We start from the raw sequence: 18,978 nt of genomic DNA on the forward strand, positions 1-18,978 counted from the left end.
AAATAAATAAATAAATAATCCCCTCCACCCCCAGTCCTACTCTGAAGCCTCCCCCCAAAAATCAGCAGATCAATAAGCAGTATCAGGGAGTTTAAAATCAGAACTAAAGTTCAGAAATTGACCTGTGTGACATCTTGAGCTTACTAGAAGTTATTCAGGTCACGCTGCTCAGTAACTGCTGCAGAACAAGTTATGTTAGCTACAGAATAAATATCTAAATTGAAAGTTGTGAATTTAAAAGTTTAGCACTTCAAAATCGCTAGTATCAATATTGCTCATGGCAACACTAGAAAAAAAATGAATTCAGATCCTATATTAATCACATAAATGAAGCTTTGTTCTGAGAGATAAATGAATATCTCTAAAGATAACATTTAATCCAAGCATAAAATGTAACAGCCAGTAGATAACTGTCTCAACAAACCAAGATGTTCAAAAACATAGTTCAAGGTATCACCTCACAGGACTGCTTGCTCTCCATTATCTTTAATATAGAGTCTTTCAGTGCATGGTGAACAAAACGTGTTGCTGTGGCTTTCATATACTGCTCCATAAGTGTACTTGCTAAAGTGGTAGCACGAAACAAAGTAGTAGCTTCATCTGAAAGAAGAAAAAAAAAAAGAAGTGAATTAAAAGGTTGAGAAAGGCAGACAATAAAGAGCAGAGAAAAAAACCTGCTGCATACAACTCTATGTTGTAAATAAAACCAACAAAAAATAAGACAGCACAGCCCTCTCCTCCCTACCTGCCCACAGTTTCAGTAAACTTCAGTGTAAGTAGTACAATACCTTCCATGCTTATTTCCCTGTCATTTAGTGTTCGTAACAACAAGGACTCAAGCTTTTCATGAAGAAAAATCTTCAGTAAAATGCCAGCCAACAGTGTTCTGTCCTGTCCGCAAACATGTGATAAGGCATAGACTACATGAAGTTCTTTCTGGAGTACAAGCTGAAAGAAAAAGAAAGAACTTAAAAAATTCAGAAATTTATGTTAACTATTCAGTAGAAACTGGTGTCATACATCTATAGTAAAATAGATGTCACTATAAATATAATTAAATTGTGTCAAGCACTGTTTTCAAAATTCGTCTCAAACAACAAAGTAAGTTTTGACAGGTGAACTAAGGAAAGTTAAACATTTTTATACCTCTTTAAACTCACTGTATTCCTCTTCTGGCATGATCTTCTCCATAGAATATCGTGCTCGAACACGCAGAGATCCTGGCTCAATACCCTTTAATGGTACATGGGAACTGAGTTGAAACCACTCATCTGTTGCATGTCCTTTTTGTAATCGGCTTAATTGGCAGCGCATAAATACTTCAGGAAAAAAGCATTATTAAATTAATTCACCTCCAGCAAAATATATCAAATTGTTCATATCAAATAAAATAACTATTTTCATCACATGCCATCTTGCTTCAATAAGGATATTAATAACAGCAATCAAGATTTTTGCCGTCAATAAGTTAGCAGGCTCTCTATTCACTGGTTTAGAATATTCCTGTGAAGTGGAAACACAAAGCAGTCTCTGAGTAATGCATAAACATGCATTCAAGAATGCCACACAGATACTGATATTGTTTCCTTTGTAATACCCAAGCAGCAGATAAATTAAGTGCTACCTTGCAATTCCCGGCAGCAATCAAAAATAAAAGCAGATGAAGTATTTAGAATTCACTGTGATTTTTTATTTTTAACAGTGGGCTGATATCATCATAAGGCCTGCTTCCTCACCACTTTCTTTTTACTTTTATTACAGTGACACTGCTGAAATTACAATACTCCAATTTTTTTTTTTTTTATTTTAATGCCATTACTGCAAAGTCTATACAGTCTTCCAGAAATTGTCAGCAGTTCTCACAGACTTTCTGTTGCTCCACTATTGCAATGTTATCAGGTAATTACCTGATACCCAAATAGAATAGCATCACATTCATAATGCTCACTTCAGGGCACACCAGTTGCCTATTTCATGCTGTTTGGAGCTTATAAACTCCTGTAAGATAATGCATTCACGTCAGTTAAGTAGTTGAAAAAATAATTCTTCATCTTTTACTTATTAACAGTGTGAATGGGACCATAATCCCATCAATCAACTTTCCAAGAATATTTCTTCCCATCAAATCTTATATACTGCAGCTAAGCAATGTATTTGGTTCCTTTGGCTGCAAACGTATGGCATGTGTCATACATTGGCAAACTGATAGGGACAGTGAAATACAGGTTCTAGAATAATTGATTTATTTTTTCCAGTGGCTACAGTAGTATTTTGTAATTGCAATATTGCCTGAAAAACAGAGGAGCCTCTAGCCTGCCAGAGCAAACATAACTTCCCAGCATACATTTGCCAATTCTGTGGCACCACAGAGACTTTTTTTCCACCTGGCTGCAACTGCATACCCTAAACTATCAGCTTCAAAACCAACCTGTGGCACTTCTGCAAATAAGAACCACGCTGAGAAGAAAAACAAAGGCTAATACCATGTTTTACAGACATGCCTGCAAGTGCTGACCTCCTCCTTTATAAAAGATACTTAGTTTTTCCTCCATTAACTAAATGAAATTAACCAACTATTGCAATGCTAAACCAAGCCAGAACTTCCACTACAGTTCAATACTGCGTAGTACTGCCCTGGCAGACTGATTGCTTCAGTTGTCTAATCAAACTTGAGCATCCCAGTTTTCAGAAGCAGCAAACGAAGTCTAAGTATTAGGACTTCATTGTATTTTTTTTCATGTTTGTTTTTAAGACATTAATATATACTTATGCAAATAAATCCTTGTACAAGTTATTTAGTTCCTCTTTGGTAGAGAAACAAAAAGAAAAGGTTTGAGCAGAAATGATACTAAACTCCTTAGTTAAAATACTCAAATTTTTTACAAGATGGGAGTATTACAATAATTATTGATTACTTTTAACAGACAAGCATCCAAGTCAAAAACCTGGGAATTCATGAAACATTTTAAAATACTGAAAAGCAGCCTTCATGCTCTTATCTTAGTATTTAAAATGAAAGAAATGGTGGAAGAAACAAAAACAGATTCATACGTATTACAGGGCCTTCAATCTGCTTACTACAGCAGAAGCAACAAGCAGGAAAGCTGACTTAACCAAATAATGGAGAAGAAGCACAGTACTAGAGTCACATGGTTCCCATTTCAGGGCAATCCACATTTAGCAATTGCAGCTGGGAAGCAAAATATTTGTGGAAGAAATGAATTTTCTTGCTTTTGGAGAGTTCGGGCGTTATTCAGACAATACATCCTGGTCTGTTAGATAAAATCTGGTACTGCTCATTTATTTCCATTTATAATAGGGCAGAGATGCATACTAATTCAACTTGACTTTGTCTAATCCTTATCCCCAAATTAAATTACTGTTGAGTTATGCTGTGAGGGAAGCCAAGTAGCTCTACCCCTAACTAAACTTTCTATCACCTTCCAGCAGCTGGATGCATCCAAAGCCAACATAATCTCCTTAATCTGGACAAAGAAGGAAATGACAAAAACGATTTGAAAAAAATTAAGACATTCAATTCATGAATTACCATTGCAATGGTTCCTTTACTGATCGAACCAGTGGGGTAGCCAGATAGTGACTTTTCTACTCAAGTAAATATAAGAAGAGTGCAAGAACATGAACCATGATTAAAGGCATTCTGTCTGTCAGAGGGACATCTTTTTTCCTCCTATTATACGAGAATTTTTCTAGTCAGAGGAAGGACAAAGTTTTGGAACTGCATTCTGGAATCTGGAATTGAGTTCTGCAAGAGCACTCAATCTGAGTAGTAATTCTACTTTGGTCACAATTTCCCTATAAATCTCTTCTCTGAAAAAATCACAAAATTAACCCAGAGACATAGATAACAGGCTAATAACACAATATATGCAAACTGAAACAACTGCAATAGACTCTAAGTACTCTGCCAGGCTTTAAAGCAGGCAGGTCTGAACACAATAGAAAAGAAAATTCTTGGAACAAACTGAGGGTGGGTGGGGTAGTGCTGCACTGCAGGCAACAAACGAAGAGGGTAGGGGCTGAAGCTCTTACAGAAGCAAAACAGCAAATGATAGTTTTGATAGTTTTACTAGGAAAAGAAGTTTGAAATATGTTATTTGTGTGAAGGGAATTGATCATAATATATATATATATATATTTTAATGTAGAAGAGCTCAGAAGCCATGCTTTTCAAAATGAGTCCTTTCTTCCTAGAAAGCTGATGTTGCCGTACTAGCTTGCTACTAACTTGCTGACATACACAGAAACAAATCAACTACTGAAGATGCAGCTGTCTAGTTAACAGGAAGAAAAAAAATCTTGTGAATTCCTGTAAAGAGTGGAAGAACATATGGATTCTTTCCTGAAATGATACTGAGGTAACTTCAGGTTTAAGCCTAGAAGTCATGCAAAGAAAGAATGGAGATGATGTGAAACAAAGAAAATGGCAAATTCCAGAGACTCTCAGGGTATTTTTGATTCATTTTTAAACGATGTAATACATTTGCTCCTTTACTTCGTTCCCAGTAAACACAACAAAAATATTAACAAGGAATTCCATACATGCATACTTAAAACAGATCAAATAAGTTAACTCAGTGAGATAGTAAAACCGAGCAGACTATTACTGACAGATTCTCTTTTGATCTTCCCTTTTTGTAAGCACAGACACTGCATCACATAACAGTGATTCTAAAGAACATCTAGGAAAGCCAGGAGATACTTATGACTGGATTTCTGTGTATCTCAGTAATAAAAACCATGCAAGTTCTTATTGTAAAAACATGAATGCAAAACCATTAACAGACATCTAAAACATACAAGTGTGGTAGATATAATAATACACTTAATTCTCTTGTGATAATGTTTCACAAGAGCATGAAAACTGCAGACATAATCAACTGCTGCAATACATATGCAACTTTTACAGAAAAATACTTACATATATCTGGATCTTTACTTTTCTTTGTTTTGTTACTAAGACTTATCTCAAATCTATTAATATCAGATGAAAGATCACTAGGAGAAAAGACAGAAAGCCTCAATTAATACTTACAGTTGGCTGGCATTTAACCTTAATCTAAATTCTTTTCAAACCTGAATTCTCATTTACAACAAAGACACACATTACCAAAGACATTTAGCTGCTACAGAAAATCTGCTCACACATTTAATGGCTAAAAAGCTGCTGGTCATTAACCACACACACAGTACTTTTAAAAGCACATGCAAAATAGGAGACCGTTAATAATCTTAAATGCAAAGCATCTTAGCAGAACTTGAGAAGAGTAAGACTTACTCAAAAACAAATTCTTCTGACCACACAGGGTTCTGCCCTTCCCTGATATGTGTTTTTGCTACCTGAACACTGTTCAGGTAGATGTTACAGTATGGATTAGTAAAATGCTTTACTGGGAGCGTATGAGCTTCTTCCACATGCAAAATAAGACTGCTGACCTGGAAAAAAAAAAAAAGAAATTACTCCTTTTTTTTCTGGAACAGAATCATTAAAAACATGAATATTTTTTTCTCTATGTGGAGGCTTTATGTTAACTTACGAGTAGTGATTACAAACCGTTACTTCCTAATGGAAAGGACACAGAACAGACATAATGGATCAATATTTTAACAAGCACCAGTGACAAAATACGAGCAGTATCAACTACTGAAAACAAATCTCTGGCACCGTATTTTTAATGTAACCTATTTATTTTTGTTAGTGGTGATGGTTTTTATTTAACTTATCTCTAACAAACATTAGGATTTGTAAATGCTAACTTTTCTACACATAGAAAATTTTACAGAAACCAAAACCTGGCATCTTGAGTAAAAATCACAGATGATTCCAAGCAGAATGGCTTAACCTCTGCTTTCCAAACAGATCACACAGAATTCTATTGTGCAACACATTATAACCAGTTTTCCTCCTAAAATGAAAACAACTTGGTCCGTAATATGGACTCTCAAGACTACTCAAGCAATTAGTAACCCCACATTTCCAAAAAATGAGAAGTGAACCTTCTAAAATCTTACTTATATGAAGGAAGATATTTTGATCTACTTTTCCACAAAATTCTAAATAATGTGAAATTCATAGCTTAATCCAACATGTACTGTTATCAGCTGTTGCCAAATAAATATAGTAAGAACAGGAATTACCACATTTAATTCAGACAACATTTCATTCAAAGACAAATATTCAGCAATACAAGCTTTGAAGGACGGTTAAAAACTGTAAGAATTCATGAGTGTTTGTATATTCCCTCAGAAGACTGACCAAGCCATCAAAGTCATTATTATAAGCACTAGCAAGGCTTTACTTTCCATCACACTTTGCAAGTGCTCAACACAAAGTAACTGATGAAGTATGTTTCTCAAACTCTGGTTCCTGATACAATTTCTGTAATACAAATGGAGGAGTTTGTTTTTTCCTGTCTTGATGATTCATATTTATATTTTTCACTTTTCTTCTGTTCTTCACCTTTATGCAGAAAAACATTGTTTTTTGAGGGACAGAATTAGTTTAAAATGCCACCCTTCTTGCCTAGCTTCTGCAGCTTGAAAGCCTCCAATTTCACCCACTGATTCACTTAACATAGTTATTTTCTTCAGAAGCATTTAATCTTCTTTAATGCTAATTACAGAATAATTCTGTGTGTCCTGGAAAATGTGTTTCTTTTTCCACAGTAATTACTTTCACTATTCCCAACGTTCAGAATTATCAGGGATTCCTGAAGTACATATGTTACTTTACAACCATTATAGACTTGGTCATAACTGACCATCAGTCCTCCAACCTCTGTGCCAATTCTGGTCACTTTCAAGAGGCCAAGAAATTTTAAGCCAACAGCATGGCTCAGCACACACTGGTTACTAAAAAATGAGGAACAACAGTATTTGAACAAACATTTTTTTTACATCTCACAAAAGATGATGTGAAGTCTGTTTTTTTGTTTGTTTGTTTGTTTAGGTCCCTCACATAATGTAAAATATTAAGTTAAACAGATAAAAAGCTGACTATCACAGCCACATAACATCTGAAATTAGTACCTAGCACGGTATCTACAGATTGCATAAAAACACTGTTCTTTCTGCATACAGCTAACAAAACTGAAATCATTCTGGTTCTGCATAACTCCAGAAAGTGAAGTAAGAACGTGCAGAATTTACTATTGAAAGGAAAATACATTTGTCAACGTATCTGCACAACATAAAACTTTAACGCCAACAAAGCAAAACCCTTTAACATCTGTACAGCTTTACCTGGCGTAGACGTTTGTTTGATGTTCCTGGACTGGTTTTTCTTAAACTGCAAAACATCTGCAGAGCTTTCATCCAGTCCTGAAAGAAAAGAATGCAGAATAGTATAATAAGGCAAAGTCAGATACAGCTTCTTGCAGTAGAGTAGACATCTTAAAGGGTACATTAAATATCTGAAGCATTCCTCAGGTTCAATTTTTATGCCACTCCAAATATCTAAATTTGAATAATAAAGTAAAATTCTTATCTTCAATAAGTAAATAAAAATTAAGGATTTGCAAATCAGAAGCAATGTCTTTTTTTGGAAATATCAAATCTTGTTAATTGGGTATACACAGACAGTGCAACCTTTAACAAATTTCCAGTCTAGTAATATCACATTAAATTGCAAATGGCATATAAAATGAAGCAAATCCTGCTTACTTCTGAAAAAATAAATTAACAAGACAAACTATGCTGTTTTTTTCCTCCAATTACATCTCTATTCCTGTCATAATAGTGCATATAATTCCAATGTAAACTAAACAGCATTATCAGAAAAACACTGAAAAGAAGGATATCCTACATCCTCCTTTTGTCTTCTCATAGCCTTATGTAGTAGAATGGATGGATGGATTCCACTTTATTAAAGAAAATGAATAGGTCATCTAGGAGCAATCTGAAGAAAATTTGTGCTTTTTATTCATTATTATACAAATAAGCTGCTAAGAGGCACCATCACCTCACCAGACCACCTCTGAAAAAGCTGAAGTTCCTAATATAAGAGCTTTGTATGGGAGTCTTAGTTTTAGAAGATAGGAGAAAAGGTACAGCTGCTTTCTCTTGTTTCTGTCCCACAGCCATCATATTCTTCATTGCTGCTGCAAAGCTCAAAATGTAAGTTTTAATCAGTTGCATTTTGAAGTCTATCTCAAAGATCTGCCACCAATTATCCTCGAAGTATAATTTAACAGCATCATTAAAAAACCCCACAATATTGTTTGAATCTTCTTCTTCACTGTATGTTCCACATATTAAAAACAATACAGGAGCATCATCTACCACAGCCATTCTTAGCTAAACTACTTTGAGTCAGGCTTCAACTTTCTAAGCCTTCTACAGAAGGAAAAGCTTCCATGTGTGCAGCACAGAGTTTTAGTGGCTTGTTCCTTTATTCTAAAGTAGCAGCAATAAGAGAGCCAAAGACTTCCTAAATACAGTGTACTAGTAAATGTTTTGTAGATGCACAGTGCATCCCTAAACTCAATCATTACAGGAAAACCTATCTTCTTAAATGCTAAAACTGACAGCAGTGAGAACAATGCACAAATAGCGCCATTCTTGTACATTCAATTACACTTAGTGCACAACATGTGACCCATTCCATAAGATGGCTGCTTCGATATCTATTTGCACTATGAAAGAATAATTTTTTTCCTTAATATATAAAAAAAATTAGTCCTCTATAAAGTATTTGACTGTTAAAAAAAAAATCGTGATCTTCTCAGAACAGATCTAAATGAGAACCAACGCGCATGAACTAAGACTGCATTATTAACAGAACTGTACTTTGTAAAGAATACAGCGAACAGGGTGTTAGATCAATCAAAATCAAAAGTAGATTAAATCAAACCACTCGGGGAACATGGCACAATGTTTTGCTTTCTACACATTCTTTTAATTTCTAGAACTCACACAACACTGGACATGACAAAAATGAACCTACATGTTCATGATTGTAGAAATTAATGGATATACTCTCAATGACTGCATGCTGCATCTCAGAGATGATACACTGACAGCTGTGTGATAAACATCAGTGCAATATTCAGAAGTTATCCCAGGGACTTCCATAAACTTTTGACAGTTCAACAAGAAAATCTGTTCTTTCCTGTGTATACAGCACTATAAAAATATTGAATGTATACTGCCTACTATAAGTACTACTTTAAAAAGCTTTAATTCAAATTAAACCAAATGGAAAGCCTAACTTCTGATGCAACATGTATATTTCAGAATTGTAACCTTAATAAATGAAAGCATTGCCTCAACTTGCACTCTCCTGCTGGTAAAGAGGATTTTAGAGCACTAAGCTCTTTACAATCACATCACTCCTCGTGCACAATGAGGGCCCAAAACTATGAAAAATTACTGATTCAGGAACAGGAAAAACTGTGGAAGATAGTCATTCCTTCTAATTTGGTCATTGGGCACACATAGATGTGCTACTGTTTTATTTCACATCAGGAAAATACTCTTGAAGGAAAAGTGTTGGAGAGCGAATTATTTTTCTGTACTGAATTATGCCAGAAGTTGCGTTCTACAAAATGTACAAAAGATATAACCTGAGTTCATTCCACAGAACCGGAACTTGTCCAAAGTAAAAATCCCAAGTACAAGTAATATAGGCACTGGATTCCCAACAATAGTTTTTCCCTCCTTACATCTCCTACTACTGTATCATAACACTTGCTGATATAAGCTTAACCACTATCTCATTTATGGTACATTTGCTTCCTACTGAAGAAGGATAGTATTGCTGAACACTACAATGCCAACAAAAAATAATAAATCACTTTAAAAATTATATTTACCAACAAAAGCTCTCACCTGTGCTTGTTCTGGAGTTTCGCCTGCAAAGTAAAAGATGTAATGCTCTTCACTAAAGTGCTGAACTACTATCTGAAAACAGTTTGGCCTTAAAGATAAACAGAACAACAAAAAGTTTTATTAATCTTCGTAATATTTACAAATACCTTCACTTATTAATCTCAGACTGGACATTAGGAATAATTTCCTTATACCGTGAGAGTGGTCAGACACTCTCAGGCACAGGCGTCCTACAGAGCTGGTGGATGCCCCATGCCTGTCAGTGTTTAAGAAGCATTTGGACAATGCCCTCAGTAATGTGCTTTAACTTCTGGTTAGACCTGAGGTGGTCAGTCTCCAGGATCTCTGACGGTTCCTTTCAACTAAACAATTCTAGTCCCAGTGTGCCAAAATTTACACTAAACTAAGAGTTTTCTGTTGATTTTGTGAAGGGAATATTGAACACAAAATAGACAGGAAAGACTATCAAAAAATATTCTCATATATTTCAAGATTGCATTTTTGCTTGAACATGTTACTTTTAAGAAAATTATAGCACAGCTATTTTGTTTCTGAGCAGTAAGAGACTTCTAGAATGTTAGAATATATTTTTATATTTTATATATATAAGTTATATATATAAGAGCATACGGACTTACAGTCGAGGCAATAAGTAATCACCTTGGAACATGAAAGACTTGCCACTAAGATCTATTCCCACAAACTTAAAAACAAGCAAAGGTTCAGCATTAGATCCCAAGCAATTAAAGACACATTAAGGATTTGTTCTTTCAGGATTTTAGGAAATACTATCATAAGAAATCCCCTACAGGTCTCATGACCAGTAAAACGTTTACTGGGTCACACACCAATCATCTGATACATATCTCTAAACCTTTACATGGAATTATGGTATCTTGGCCATTTTGTATACCACCATCCATTTGTCAAAAACACTACCAAGTGTTAAATTACAAGCTTCATTCACAACCTTCCAGTTTATGTTGAAGAAAACTTAGCTGTCCCAATCACTGCATTACACAATCTCATTTCCTTTCCAGCAGAATTTCAGCCTTCTGTTCTCCATCCATTTCACTGCCTGGCGAATGTGTCCAGCCACAGGATGAGGGAGAGCAGGAAGTAACACAGAACTAGGGCTATTTACATCACTACCCTCAAAGAAACAAGCAAAACTACAAGCTTCACTATACTTCTGAGAAAAGGGCAAAAACAGTTTGGGATTGTTTTTCTTGTTTTATTTTTTCCTTCTTCAAGTAGCAGCTACTTAAAGTACAGGAGGAACTTTATATAGTTCCTCACTATTAGCTTCCTACAGTTGATGCAACCATGCATTTTTCCTACCCACATTCAGAACTACTTACTGCCCAATTTCACAGCACGGGACTTCTTAAGAGGTAGTCATTAAACAAACTGTTCCTTCTTTACAGTGTACAAACGTACACCAAAGCTTCCTTCAAAATTGTTAACTTACATACAGAAAATTTCAATAGTGTTTATTTATTATGGTTAGTTCCATGGATTTTCAGAATCCAAAAAATTATTGGAATAAGACAACCAAATATTTGTGGTTTAAGAAACACCAGTAGTTTTACACATCTAATATGACAGTTTTTTTATTGTTGTTGGTTTTTTTTAATAGTATTGTTAGCTACAAATCACTTGAATTAGATATGGGATAACCAGAATTTCTACTTATGTGTTTTTCTATCTGAAACTTCCAGTAGAAGGTATTCACACTGCTCTTATATGGCATTAAGTACAAATTGGTGGAATTATAAACTATCAATAAACAAAAATGTAACTTCTTTCCTGCTAACAACAAGTAATATCAGAAAGAGTATTCTCAATTTCTTTGTTAGCAATCACATGCCTTGTAATTGGTACAGTTTGATGAAAAATATTACAATAAAATAAGACTTAATGCAAAAATGGTCTCTGAATATATAGCTCTAATAAAAATACTCATCTTAAATAGAAAACTACTTATAAACTCTGCCTAACCAAATTAGCTTTCAAATATCTATCAAAGGTAGACAAATATTTCGGAATTGATAAAATCCTTGATCTTATCAATTCTTGGTTCTAACTGGTTAAGCCCTCAGCATTAGTTCATCATTTTTCATGTATCAATCACAAAACATGGAACAATTATTATGCTCAATATCCAAAAACAATAACGCAAAAGTTTGAATCATTGCCACACCTTATTTCATAAAAAAAGCTTTAACTTAAAATACTAAAATCGTTGATTACAATTTGTTTAGGAACAGTTACTACCAACTGAGTATGAATGAACAGTTGCAATCAGTACAAGCCAGCTCACTGGCAGCAAACTGGATTTGCATTGTACATGTCTCAAACTAACAGTCAAGTCTCGTATGCTGCACATATGAGAATTATGAACCAGCATCCTACCTGCCAAACAAGCTGTCATGTACTCCATAGACAGAACACACACTAAGGTCTATTAGTCCTTTGGGTTTTGTGGCTCGCTTTTCACTTTCAAAATAAATAAGCTGGGCATCATTTCCCTCTAATATAAAGTACAAGTTTTTCCATCTTTTTCCTTTACCTGTAGAAAAGTAAAGCCAGAAGTTATGATTGTTTTAAAGAAAATATCAATTTTGTAAAGTCAAATAACAAAACAGAGCAGTTTGTTTTTGTCAGGTGTCAAATAGAAGGACATTTAGCTAACCACTATTACAATGACATAGCTAATCACTGTGAAAGACCAACAAAAAACACCTTCTGACCTTATGGGATGTACTCGATTCACGTTGCAATGGCACCCAGTCAAAAGCTGATATCAGCAAGTATGATATACTGTCCTCTGGTGGGATAAGTCCTTCTCTGACAAACTGGCCTCCTTCCCACAATAAATTTTAGCTATAAACTTGTTTTTTACAGTTTTATTTTGGCAAACTTGCTTGTTTACAATCTTGGGACAAAGCACCTGCAAACCTAGCAGGCATCAAAAGACATCTGAGAGGGACCCCAAAGGGTCATCATCTTCGTATTGTTGGTGGTCATCATTACTGTTTGCTGGTTCAAGACTACAATCTCTGGACAAGTGCACACAATATCCCCCCATCCCTTCTCCAGCACAGCAGGCTGACACCAGAACTCTTTGAAACAGACCTTTTAAGTAGTCCGGTGACCCATCTTGTTCTTGTCAATTTTTCCTGACTCTCATTCCTTCTCTGTTTTCCTCAGTTTTTTCTTTTCATTCTTTTTCTCTCATAAAATTATGAAGTAATCATTAGATCTATTTCTGTTTCTTAAAAGCTGTATCTCATATAGTTGTTAAGTCAAAGTTGTTAAGTACTAAGATTATTTTGGTTCCTTAATATCATGTAGTTTAGCAGGACAATTTAAGATAGATTCTAAGTATTGGACTGTCAGTATATTGGGAAGTTGTTCGCCAGTATTTTGGGGACAATTGTAGCATGTAGGTTATCATGAAAACTGATAATTGCATGCAGACCTCTATGCATCATTTTACCTTAATCTAACCAGGGGCATTCGTGAATTTGGTCATCAGATCCTTCCCCTTACGAGCAGAACATGACAATCACACAAGGCAGAATATCAGCACGCATACTCAATTTTATGCAACACATAGCTCAATCCAGACCATCATCACAGATTTACATACAGTTGCAGTAAGTTCTTTAAACATCTTAATTTCAGCAAGATTAAAGCAAGTGCATATGAGCTACTGGGACACTGTGTTCGTATGATTAGAAAGACTCCGTATCTGTATAGTTATCAGTTTATGTCCTGATTCTCTGATCCTATTTATTACAATAACTTTTAATTAGGAAATAGACTCTAGAAAGAGAGAGCTACTCCTGAACTCTGAACAATTTGCAGCAGGAGCATCAAAGCAACTTAAAAAAGTATGATTGAAGAGCAGAAATGGGAGTACATTATATATCTGAATCAGAATCATACACTTATATCCACTAATATGGCTATTTTCACTTGTTCCAAAGAAATTAATTTCTGACCTCCAATTGATAAGATCTTTCTGGAACTAATTCATATGTAAGTCACAGTATGCTTTAGAAAAAAATGCAGACTTATCTTTATGGTTTGAATATGATAAATCCAGCACAGTAGCAGTATGGTTTTGAAAACATGACCCTACCATCCAGTTATTACACTGTCCACTAGGTGGCAAAGAGATTATGTTATATTTGTTCCATATGTGGCTAAGGGCATGTCTCTACATCTACACAGAACTCCTGTTCACATTTTCAAGTATTTCATTCTCTCTCAGCTAAAAGGTTTTCACTTAATTCTCCTCTGATTCTTCACTCCAGCCCACCCCTGTACAGCTCTGAGAATTAGTTTTCTTAATAGAAGAAATACTTTCCTTCTGTCCAGAAATTCTGTGGCTTTGTGGATTTCTTTTTTCTCTTTTATATTTGGCTATATTTAAAATCATACCTTTCTTCTCATTTTTTTTTTTGCTTGCTATCTACATTACTATCTGAATTTATCCTTTTAGCTATGGACTTCCTTACGTCTTAAAAACACACTGTTAACAGTTTTTCTTTTTTTTTAAAATCAACAGTAATGAAAATAAAGTATAATTGAAAAACTTTTAAAGGGATTAGTTGTCTCAGAACTTTAAAGACTCCCTCAGTGGCTCTCCAGCCTCACTGTCCCAAGCTTGTGTGCTGTGTGGCACTGTTCTGATCAAAGTGCAATTTTTGTTGAATTCTTCAGAGATATAATAATGTGAGTCAAGCCATTAACTTTTAATGTACTCATTATACATTATGGTTAATGCTACCATGGTTACGGCTCTAAAAACAGTCCCTATGTATCTTAAAGATAAAAAAAATATTTTTTTAATTTAAAATAGGCAATCTAGTCTGGAACAATAAAACAGCTCTCATCTTCAATGCTCGGATTTATAACCTTCTAGCTTCAATCTAATCTGTCTGCAAAAATATGAGCTTCAAATAAAATGCATTTTTTTTTTCTCAAAATGCACACTTAATGTGCTTGAAATCTATTCATGACAAACATTCCTGACAGTTGTAATGTACTCCATATTTTTTCCTGAAAAACCTGCCAATCACCTTTATGGTGCATGTAGTTTTGGTTATTGTGCTTTTCAAATACTACTTAGGAAATAGACTTTTTCATACTCTTTACACATTTTCTCCATCCTGCTCGCTTCTATTTTGTCCTTTCGAGTACCAGTTTTATATAAGAAGTTATTAAACACGCATCCATGTTTGTTCCACAAAAGAATTGTAAGTAAAACTCACTTTTTTTCAAAAGATAGCCTTTTTTGACAATATTTTTATAAAAAGCATCCTTAGTTTAGCGACGAATTGTATTGTAGATTTCTTTTCCATCCAGTGTATCATTAAACACTTGCTCTTGGTGCTAGAAAAGAAGAAAACATATTTTGAAGTTCAGAAATTGCTACCAAAAAAAAAAATCACATGCTATGAGTGCTGCAACCAAGATTATCTTACTAACAAACTCTTTAGTATTGTGTATTACATTGCTTTATTAAAATACATCAAATTTTAATACAATACCCTGGCTAGAAATGCATTAACTATTTTCTACGGAATTATCAAAGAAGTCTTCAATACAGACCAACATTTACAAAGCGCCACCTATGCCTTTTTAATATTAAATAGAAAGCAGCATCTGTCGCAGCAACTTCTGTAAAAGCTGTGAAAGTCTTGAAAATTACACCTATTTCTACCGAAGGTTTTCAGACAGAGTAATAAGAGAAATTTACTCTGAAGCTACAGGAATGGGGCAGATCACAATTAAAATTAACATGCTCACAGTGTTGCATACTTCCTTTTTAATATCATTGAAATTCATATGTTCTAACTGGGTAGAACTGTAACAGAAGACAGCAGAAGATGAAACAGAAAAAGGATAAATCACACAAAGCTGTAAGACTTGTAAAGTCAAGTAGCAAATGGAAATGGCCCAAAGACATTCAGTGCCCCTTCAGTTAGCCAAGCCAAATTTAACCTTACCTAGTAATCTGATCAGTAAAAGGTCTTTAGCAGTAAGATAAAAGAAAAACTAGACTGTCAAGCAGTGAGAACAGTGCTGAGATGAAAAATTATATGAGAACTGGCTAGACATTAAATATTTTACTTTTCCTCCTAGCTATGTAAGAATTGTAATTTTGAACAAAGCAATAAAGGCAAGGTGAAAAATACTTTGGTAATACTAACAGGAATTGCAGGACCCACAATGGAAACAACGTCAAGATGTTTATGACCTTAAGATCTCTGTAACTATGCAAGAATAGCAACCTTCCCATTAACATAGGAAGTCCATCACACCCACACTAACTGTAAGCATGACTTCTAAACTTTTTTTTTTTTTAAATAGAACATAGACTAATATATTAGGGAAACAAAGGCCACACAGAGCAAAACCTAAAAAATCATAACTGGTCACTTTTTAAACAAAGTAAAGTCACAAACATGAATAATTTAAAAGCATATAAAGTATATGTCTCATAAGTCTCATGGAAAATTATAGTAAAAAAAATTAACAGGAAAAAAAAATCAGTAAAGGAACTGTAAATGTATATGAAAAGCTAAGATTATTAACAATTTATGCCACAGTCCAAAGCAAGCAAACAGTTGGGGAGCATCAGTGCCACAAGACAATCAACAATACAGGAAAGATTGGTATGCATGGAAGTTGTATGTGCTGCTATTTATCACTAGTAAACAGAAGATTATTTTCCCAAAACAGTGTTGATAACACACCAGGGTTTTGTCTACTGCTAAGCAGTGTTTGCACAGAACCAAAGGAGTCTCTGTCACTCATCTCAAAGTGAGATGCCTGGGAAAGGAAAAGAAGCTGGGCATGGACACAGCTAAAACAGCAGGCCTGAACAAACTGAAGGGGCACTGAATGCCATCTAACACCTCAATAATATTAAAACTGGAGTTGTTGTTTGTGTTCTGGACCAACTGTTGCTCAGATACCAGCTGGGCAACAGTCTGCTTGAAGGAAGTGGTGAGTGATTGCCTTACAGGAACTATGTATTTTTTTTCTGTTCTTTACTAAAAACTTCTCTCAACCCAGGAGTTTTTCTTTCTTAAGTTGTGCTCTTCCTAGTCTCTCTCCCATTACATGGGATAAGGGAATAAACAGGCAGCTCTGCAGGTGCTTGGCTGCTCACTAGAGCCACCCTACCACAAAAAATGGCACGTTATCACAGAATCAACATACAATGGCTTACGGTGGAAGGGACCTTAAAGCCCACCCAATTCCAGCTCCCTGCCATGGATAGGGTTGCTCCCCAGTAGATGGGCTGCCCAGGGCCCCATCCAACCTGATCCTGAATGCCTCCAGGGATGGGGCTCTAACAGCTTCTTTGGGCAGCTGTGCCAGGGCCTTACCACCCATTTACAGAATCATAGAATATCAAGGACATTTCTGTTAATTATTTTATTTAACTATTTAAGTAAAAAAGTATTTTATATCATATCATGATACCATTTATACTAATGTATTGGCTGTTCTGGTCCATGATATTCAGGACAGGTGAGCTTGCACTGGAATAAGTCACAATAAAGTAGTGATAAGAAGGAATGGTATGAGGAGAAATAAATGGTTTTAACATGCTTAACTTAGTGAGCTGACTTAGGGAGAACTGTGGGATAGAATGACCTTCTGTGAAAGGGCAAGAGTACTCCTGAATAAGTCCTGCAATTGTAATGTTTCCTCTGGGAGAAGAACGCCAGACACTATAGATTGGAGAGTATTATGGTTTCCCCACAAAATTAAGGCACAGCATTGTTCAGCCATGGACCAAAGCTGGGGGCACAGAACAGAGGATGAACACTTCAGGGTACAAGCACATCATATCATATTTTCTGTTGACTACAAGACAACTTTAGGTAAGTGAATGCATATAAAGATAGAACAAAAGAAACACACATTCTTATATTATAAATAGATTTGATGATGATCAGATCTTCAGCAAATGCTGAGAAATGAAATCTTACCTGCATTGGAACAGGATCTTTAAGGTAATATCCTTCAACAATTTGTTCTTTTCTATAGTGGTCAATGATGTCAGCAATACTGTTTCAACAAGAAAAAAGGATTTTAACATTAAACTTGTTAGCTTTTCCTATGAAAGAATTTGCTTTTCCATTCAAATAACAAAAAAAATTCTTACAGTTTTTAAAATTGGTATTAAATATTAAAAGTCTCATTTGTAGCAACGAGAATTTACTAATACAATAAATCATATTAATATGTTATGAATACCAATACTACACTGAAACTCTGAAGAATACTTTATTTTGTTGCTTAACATGCCAATGTTTCTTCCATATTCAAATAGTGCATGCGCATCACCAGCTCTGCAAACAGGCTGAAAATTGTACTTTCATTATCAGATTTAGACAAGTTGGAAGGCTTAGGAGGGAAATAATGACAAATACAAACTGAAATCCAAGGTAAGAGTGGCTTTAACTTATTTTTGCAGTTAGTGAAATTTACGCTGTATTTGTGTATCACACGAATACAGATGAAACACTCAAATATAAAACAGCAACCTGGAAAAAACAAGAATTAAGTAAGTAGAAATAAGGGGAATATAAATAAGCAACATCATTATTAAACTTGGTTTGATATTCAATTGTAAAGATAGATTTTAATATTGCATTACAGTAGACATTTTAAAATGCTTTGCACGAGAGCTTGTTCCTCAGGTCTTAGCTTCTTGGACAATTTTAACAGTATCTCATCATCATGAGCAGTATCTTTTTATTTTTTAATGCTTAAGGGGAAATTGAGTTATCTCAATTGCTGACATTTCAAATCATGAAGAATCCAGAAAGCAGGAATAAGCAACAACACTCTACACATTGTTAAAGTGTAAAGAAAAAGAATGAAACATATTTGATTCATAACATTTGGTCTTTGACAATACAGACTAACTCATCAACTGGAAACAAAAATAATTTCCAATTAACTAATCAATTTTCAGATTATCTCATTGCTGAAATTAAATCTCAAATTCACTCTAAAAATATCGAGTCAGCATTTCTGATCTTCTTTGCAACAGAATCACAAGTAACAAAAACCCTTAATTTCAACAGCTTT

The 18,978-nt window shown here is 34.8% G+C and overlaps 1 protein-coding gene across 1 annotated transcript in view; it reads right to left on the reverse strand.

Moving 5' to 3' along the window:
- RASA1 (RAS p21 protein activator 1) overlaps positions 1–18,978 on the reverse strand; it is a 153,904-nt gene that overhangs the window by 11,932 nt on the left and 122,994 nt on the right. The window contains 10 exon segments of the mRNA XM_010726074.3: positions 458–600; positions 789–948; positions 1,147–1,319; positions 4,943–5,019; positions 5,300–5,457; positions 7,264–7,341; positions 9,850–9,937; positions 12,265–12,421; positions 15,135–15,255; positions 17,871–17,949. Of these exon segments, the coding sequence (XP_010724376.3) occupies positions 458–600; positions 789–948; positions 1,147–1,319; positions 4,943–5,019; positions 5,300–5,457; positions 7,264–7,341; positions 9,850–9,937; positions 12,265–12,421; positions 15,135–15,255; positions 17,871–17,949 (1,234 nt within the window).

This window comes from Meleagris gallopavo, chromosome Z, assembly GCF_000146605.3.
Source record: "Meleagris gallopavo isolate NT-WF06-2002-E0010 breed Aviagen turkey brand Nicholas breeding stock chromosome Z, Turkey_5.1, whole genome shotgun sequence".
NCBI classification, from domain to species: Eukaryota; Metazoa; Chordata; class Aves; order Galliformes; family Phasianidae; genus Meleagris; species Meleagris gallopavo.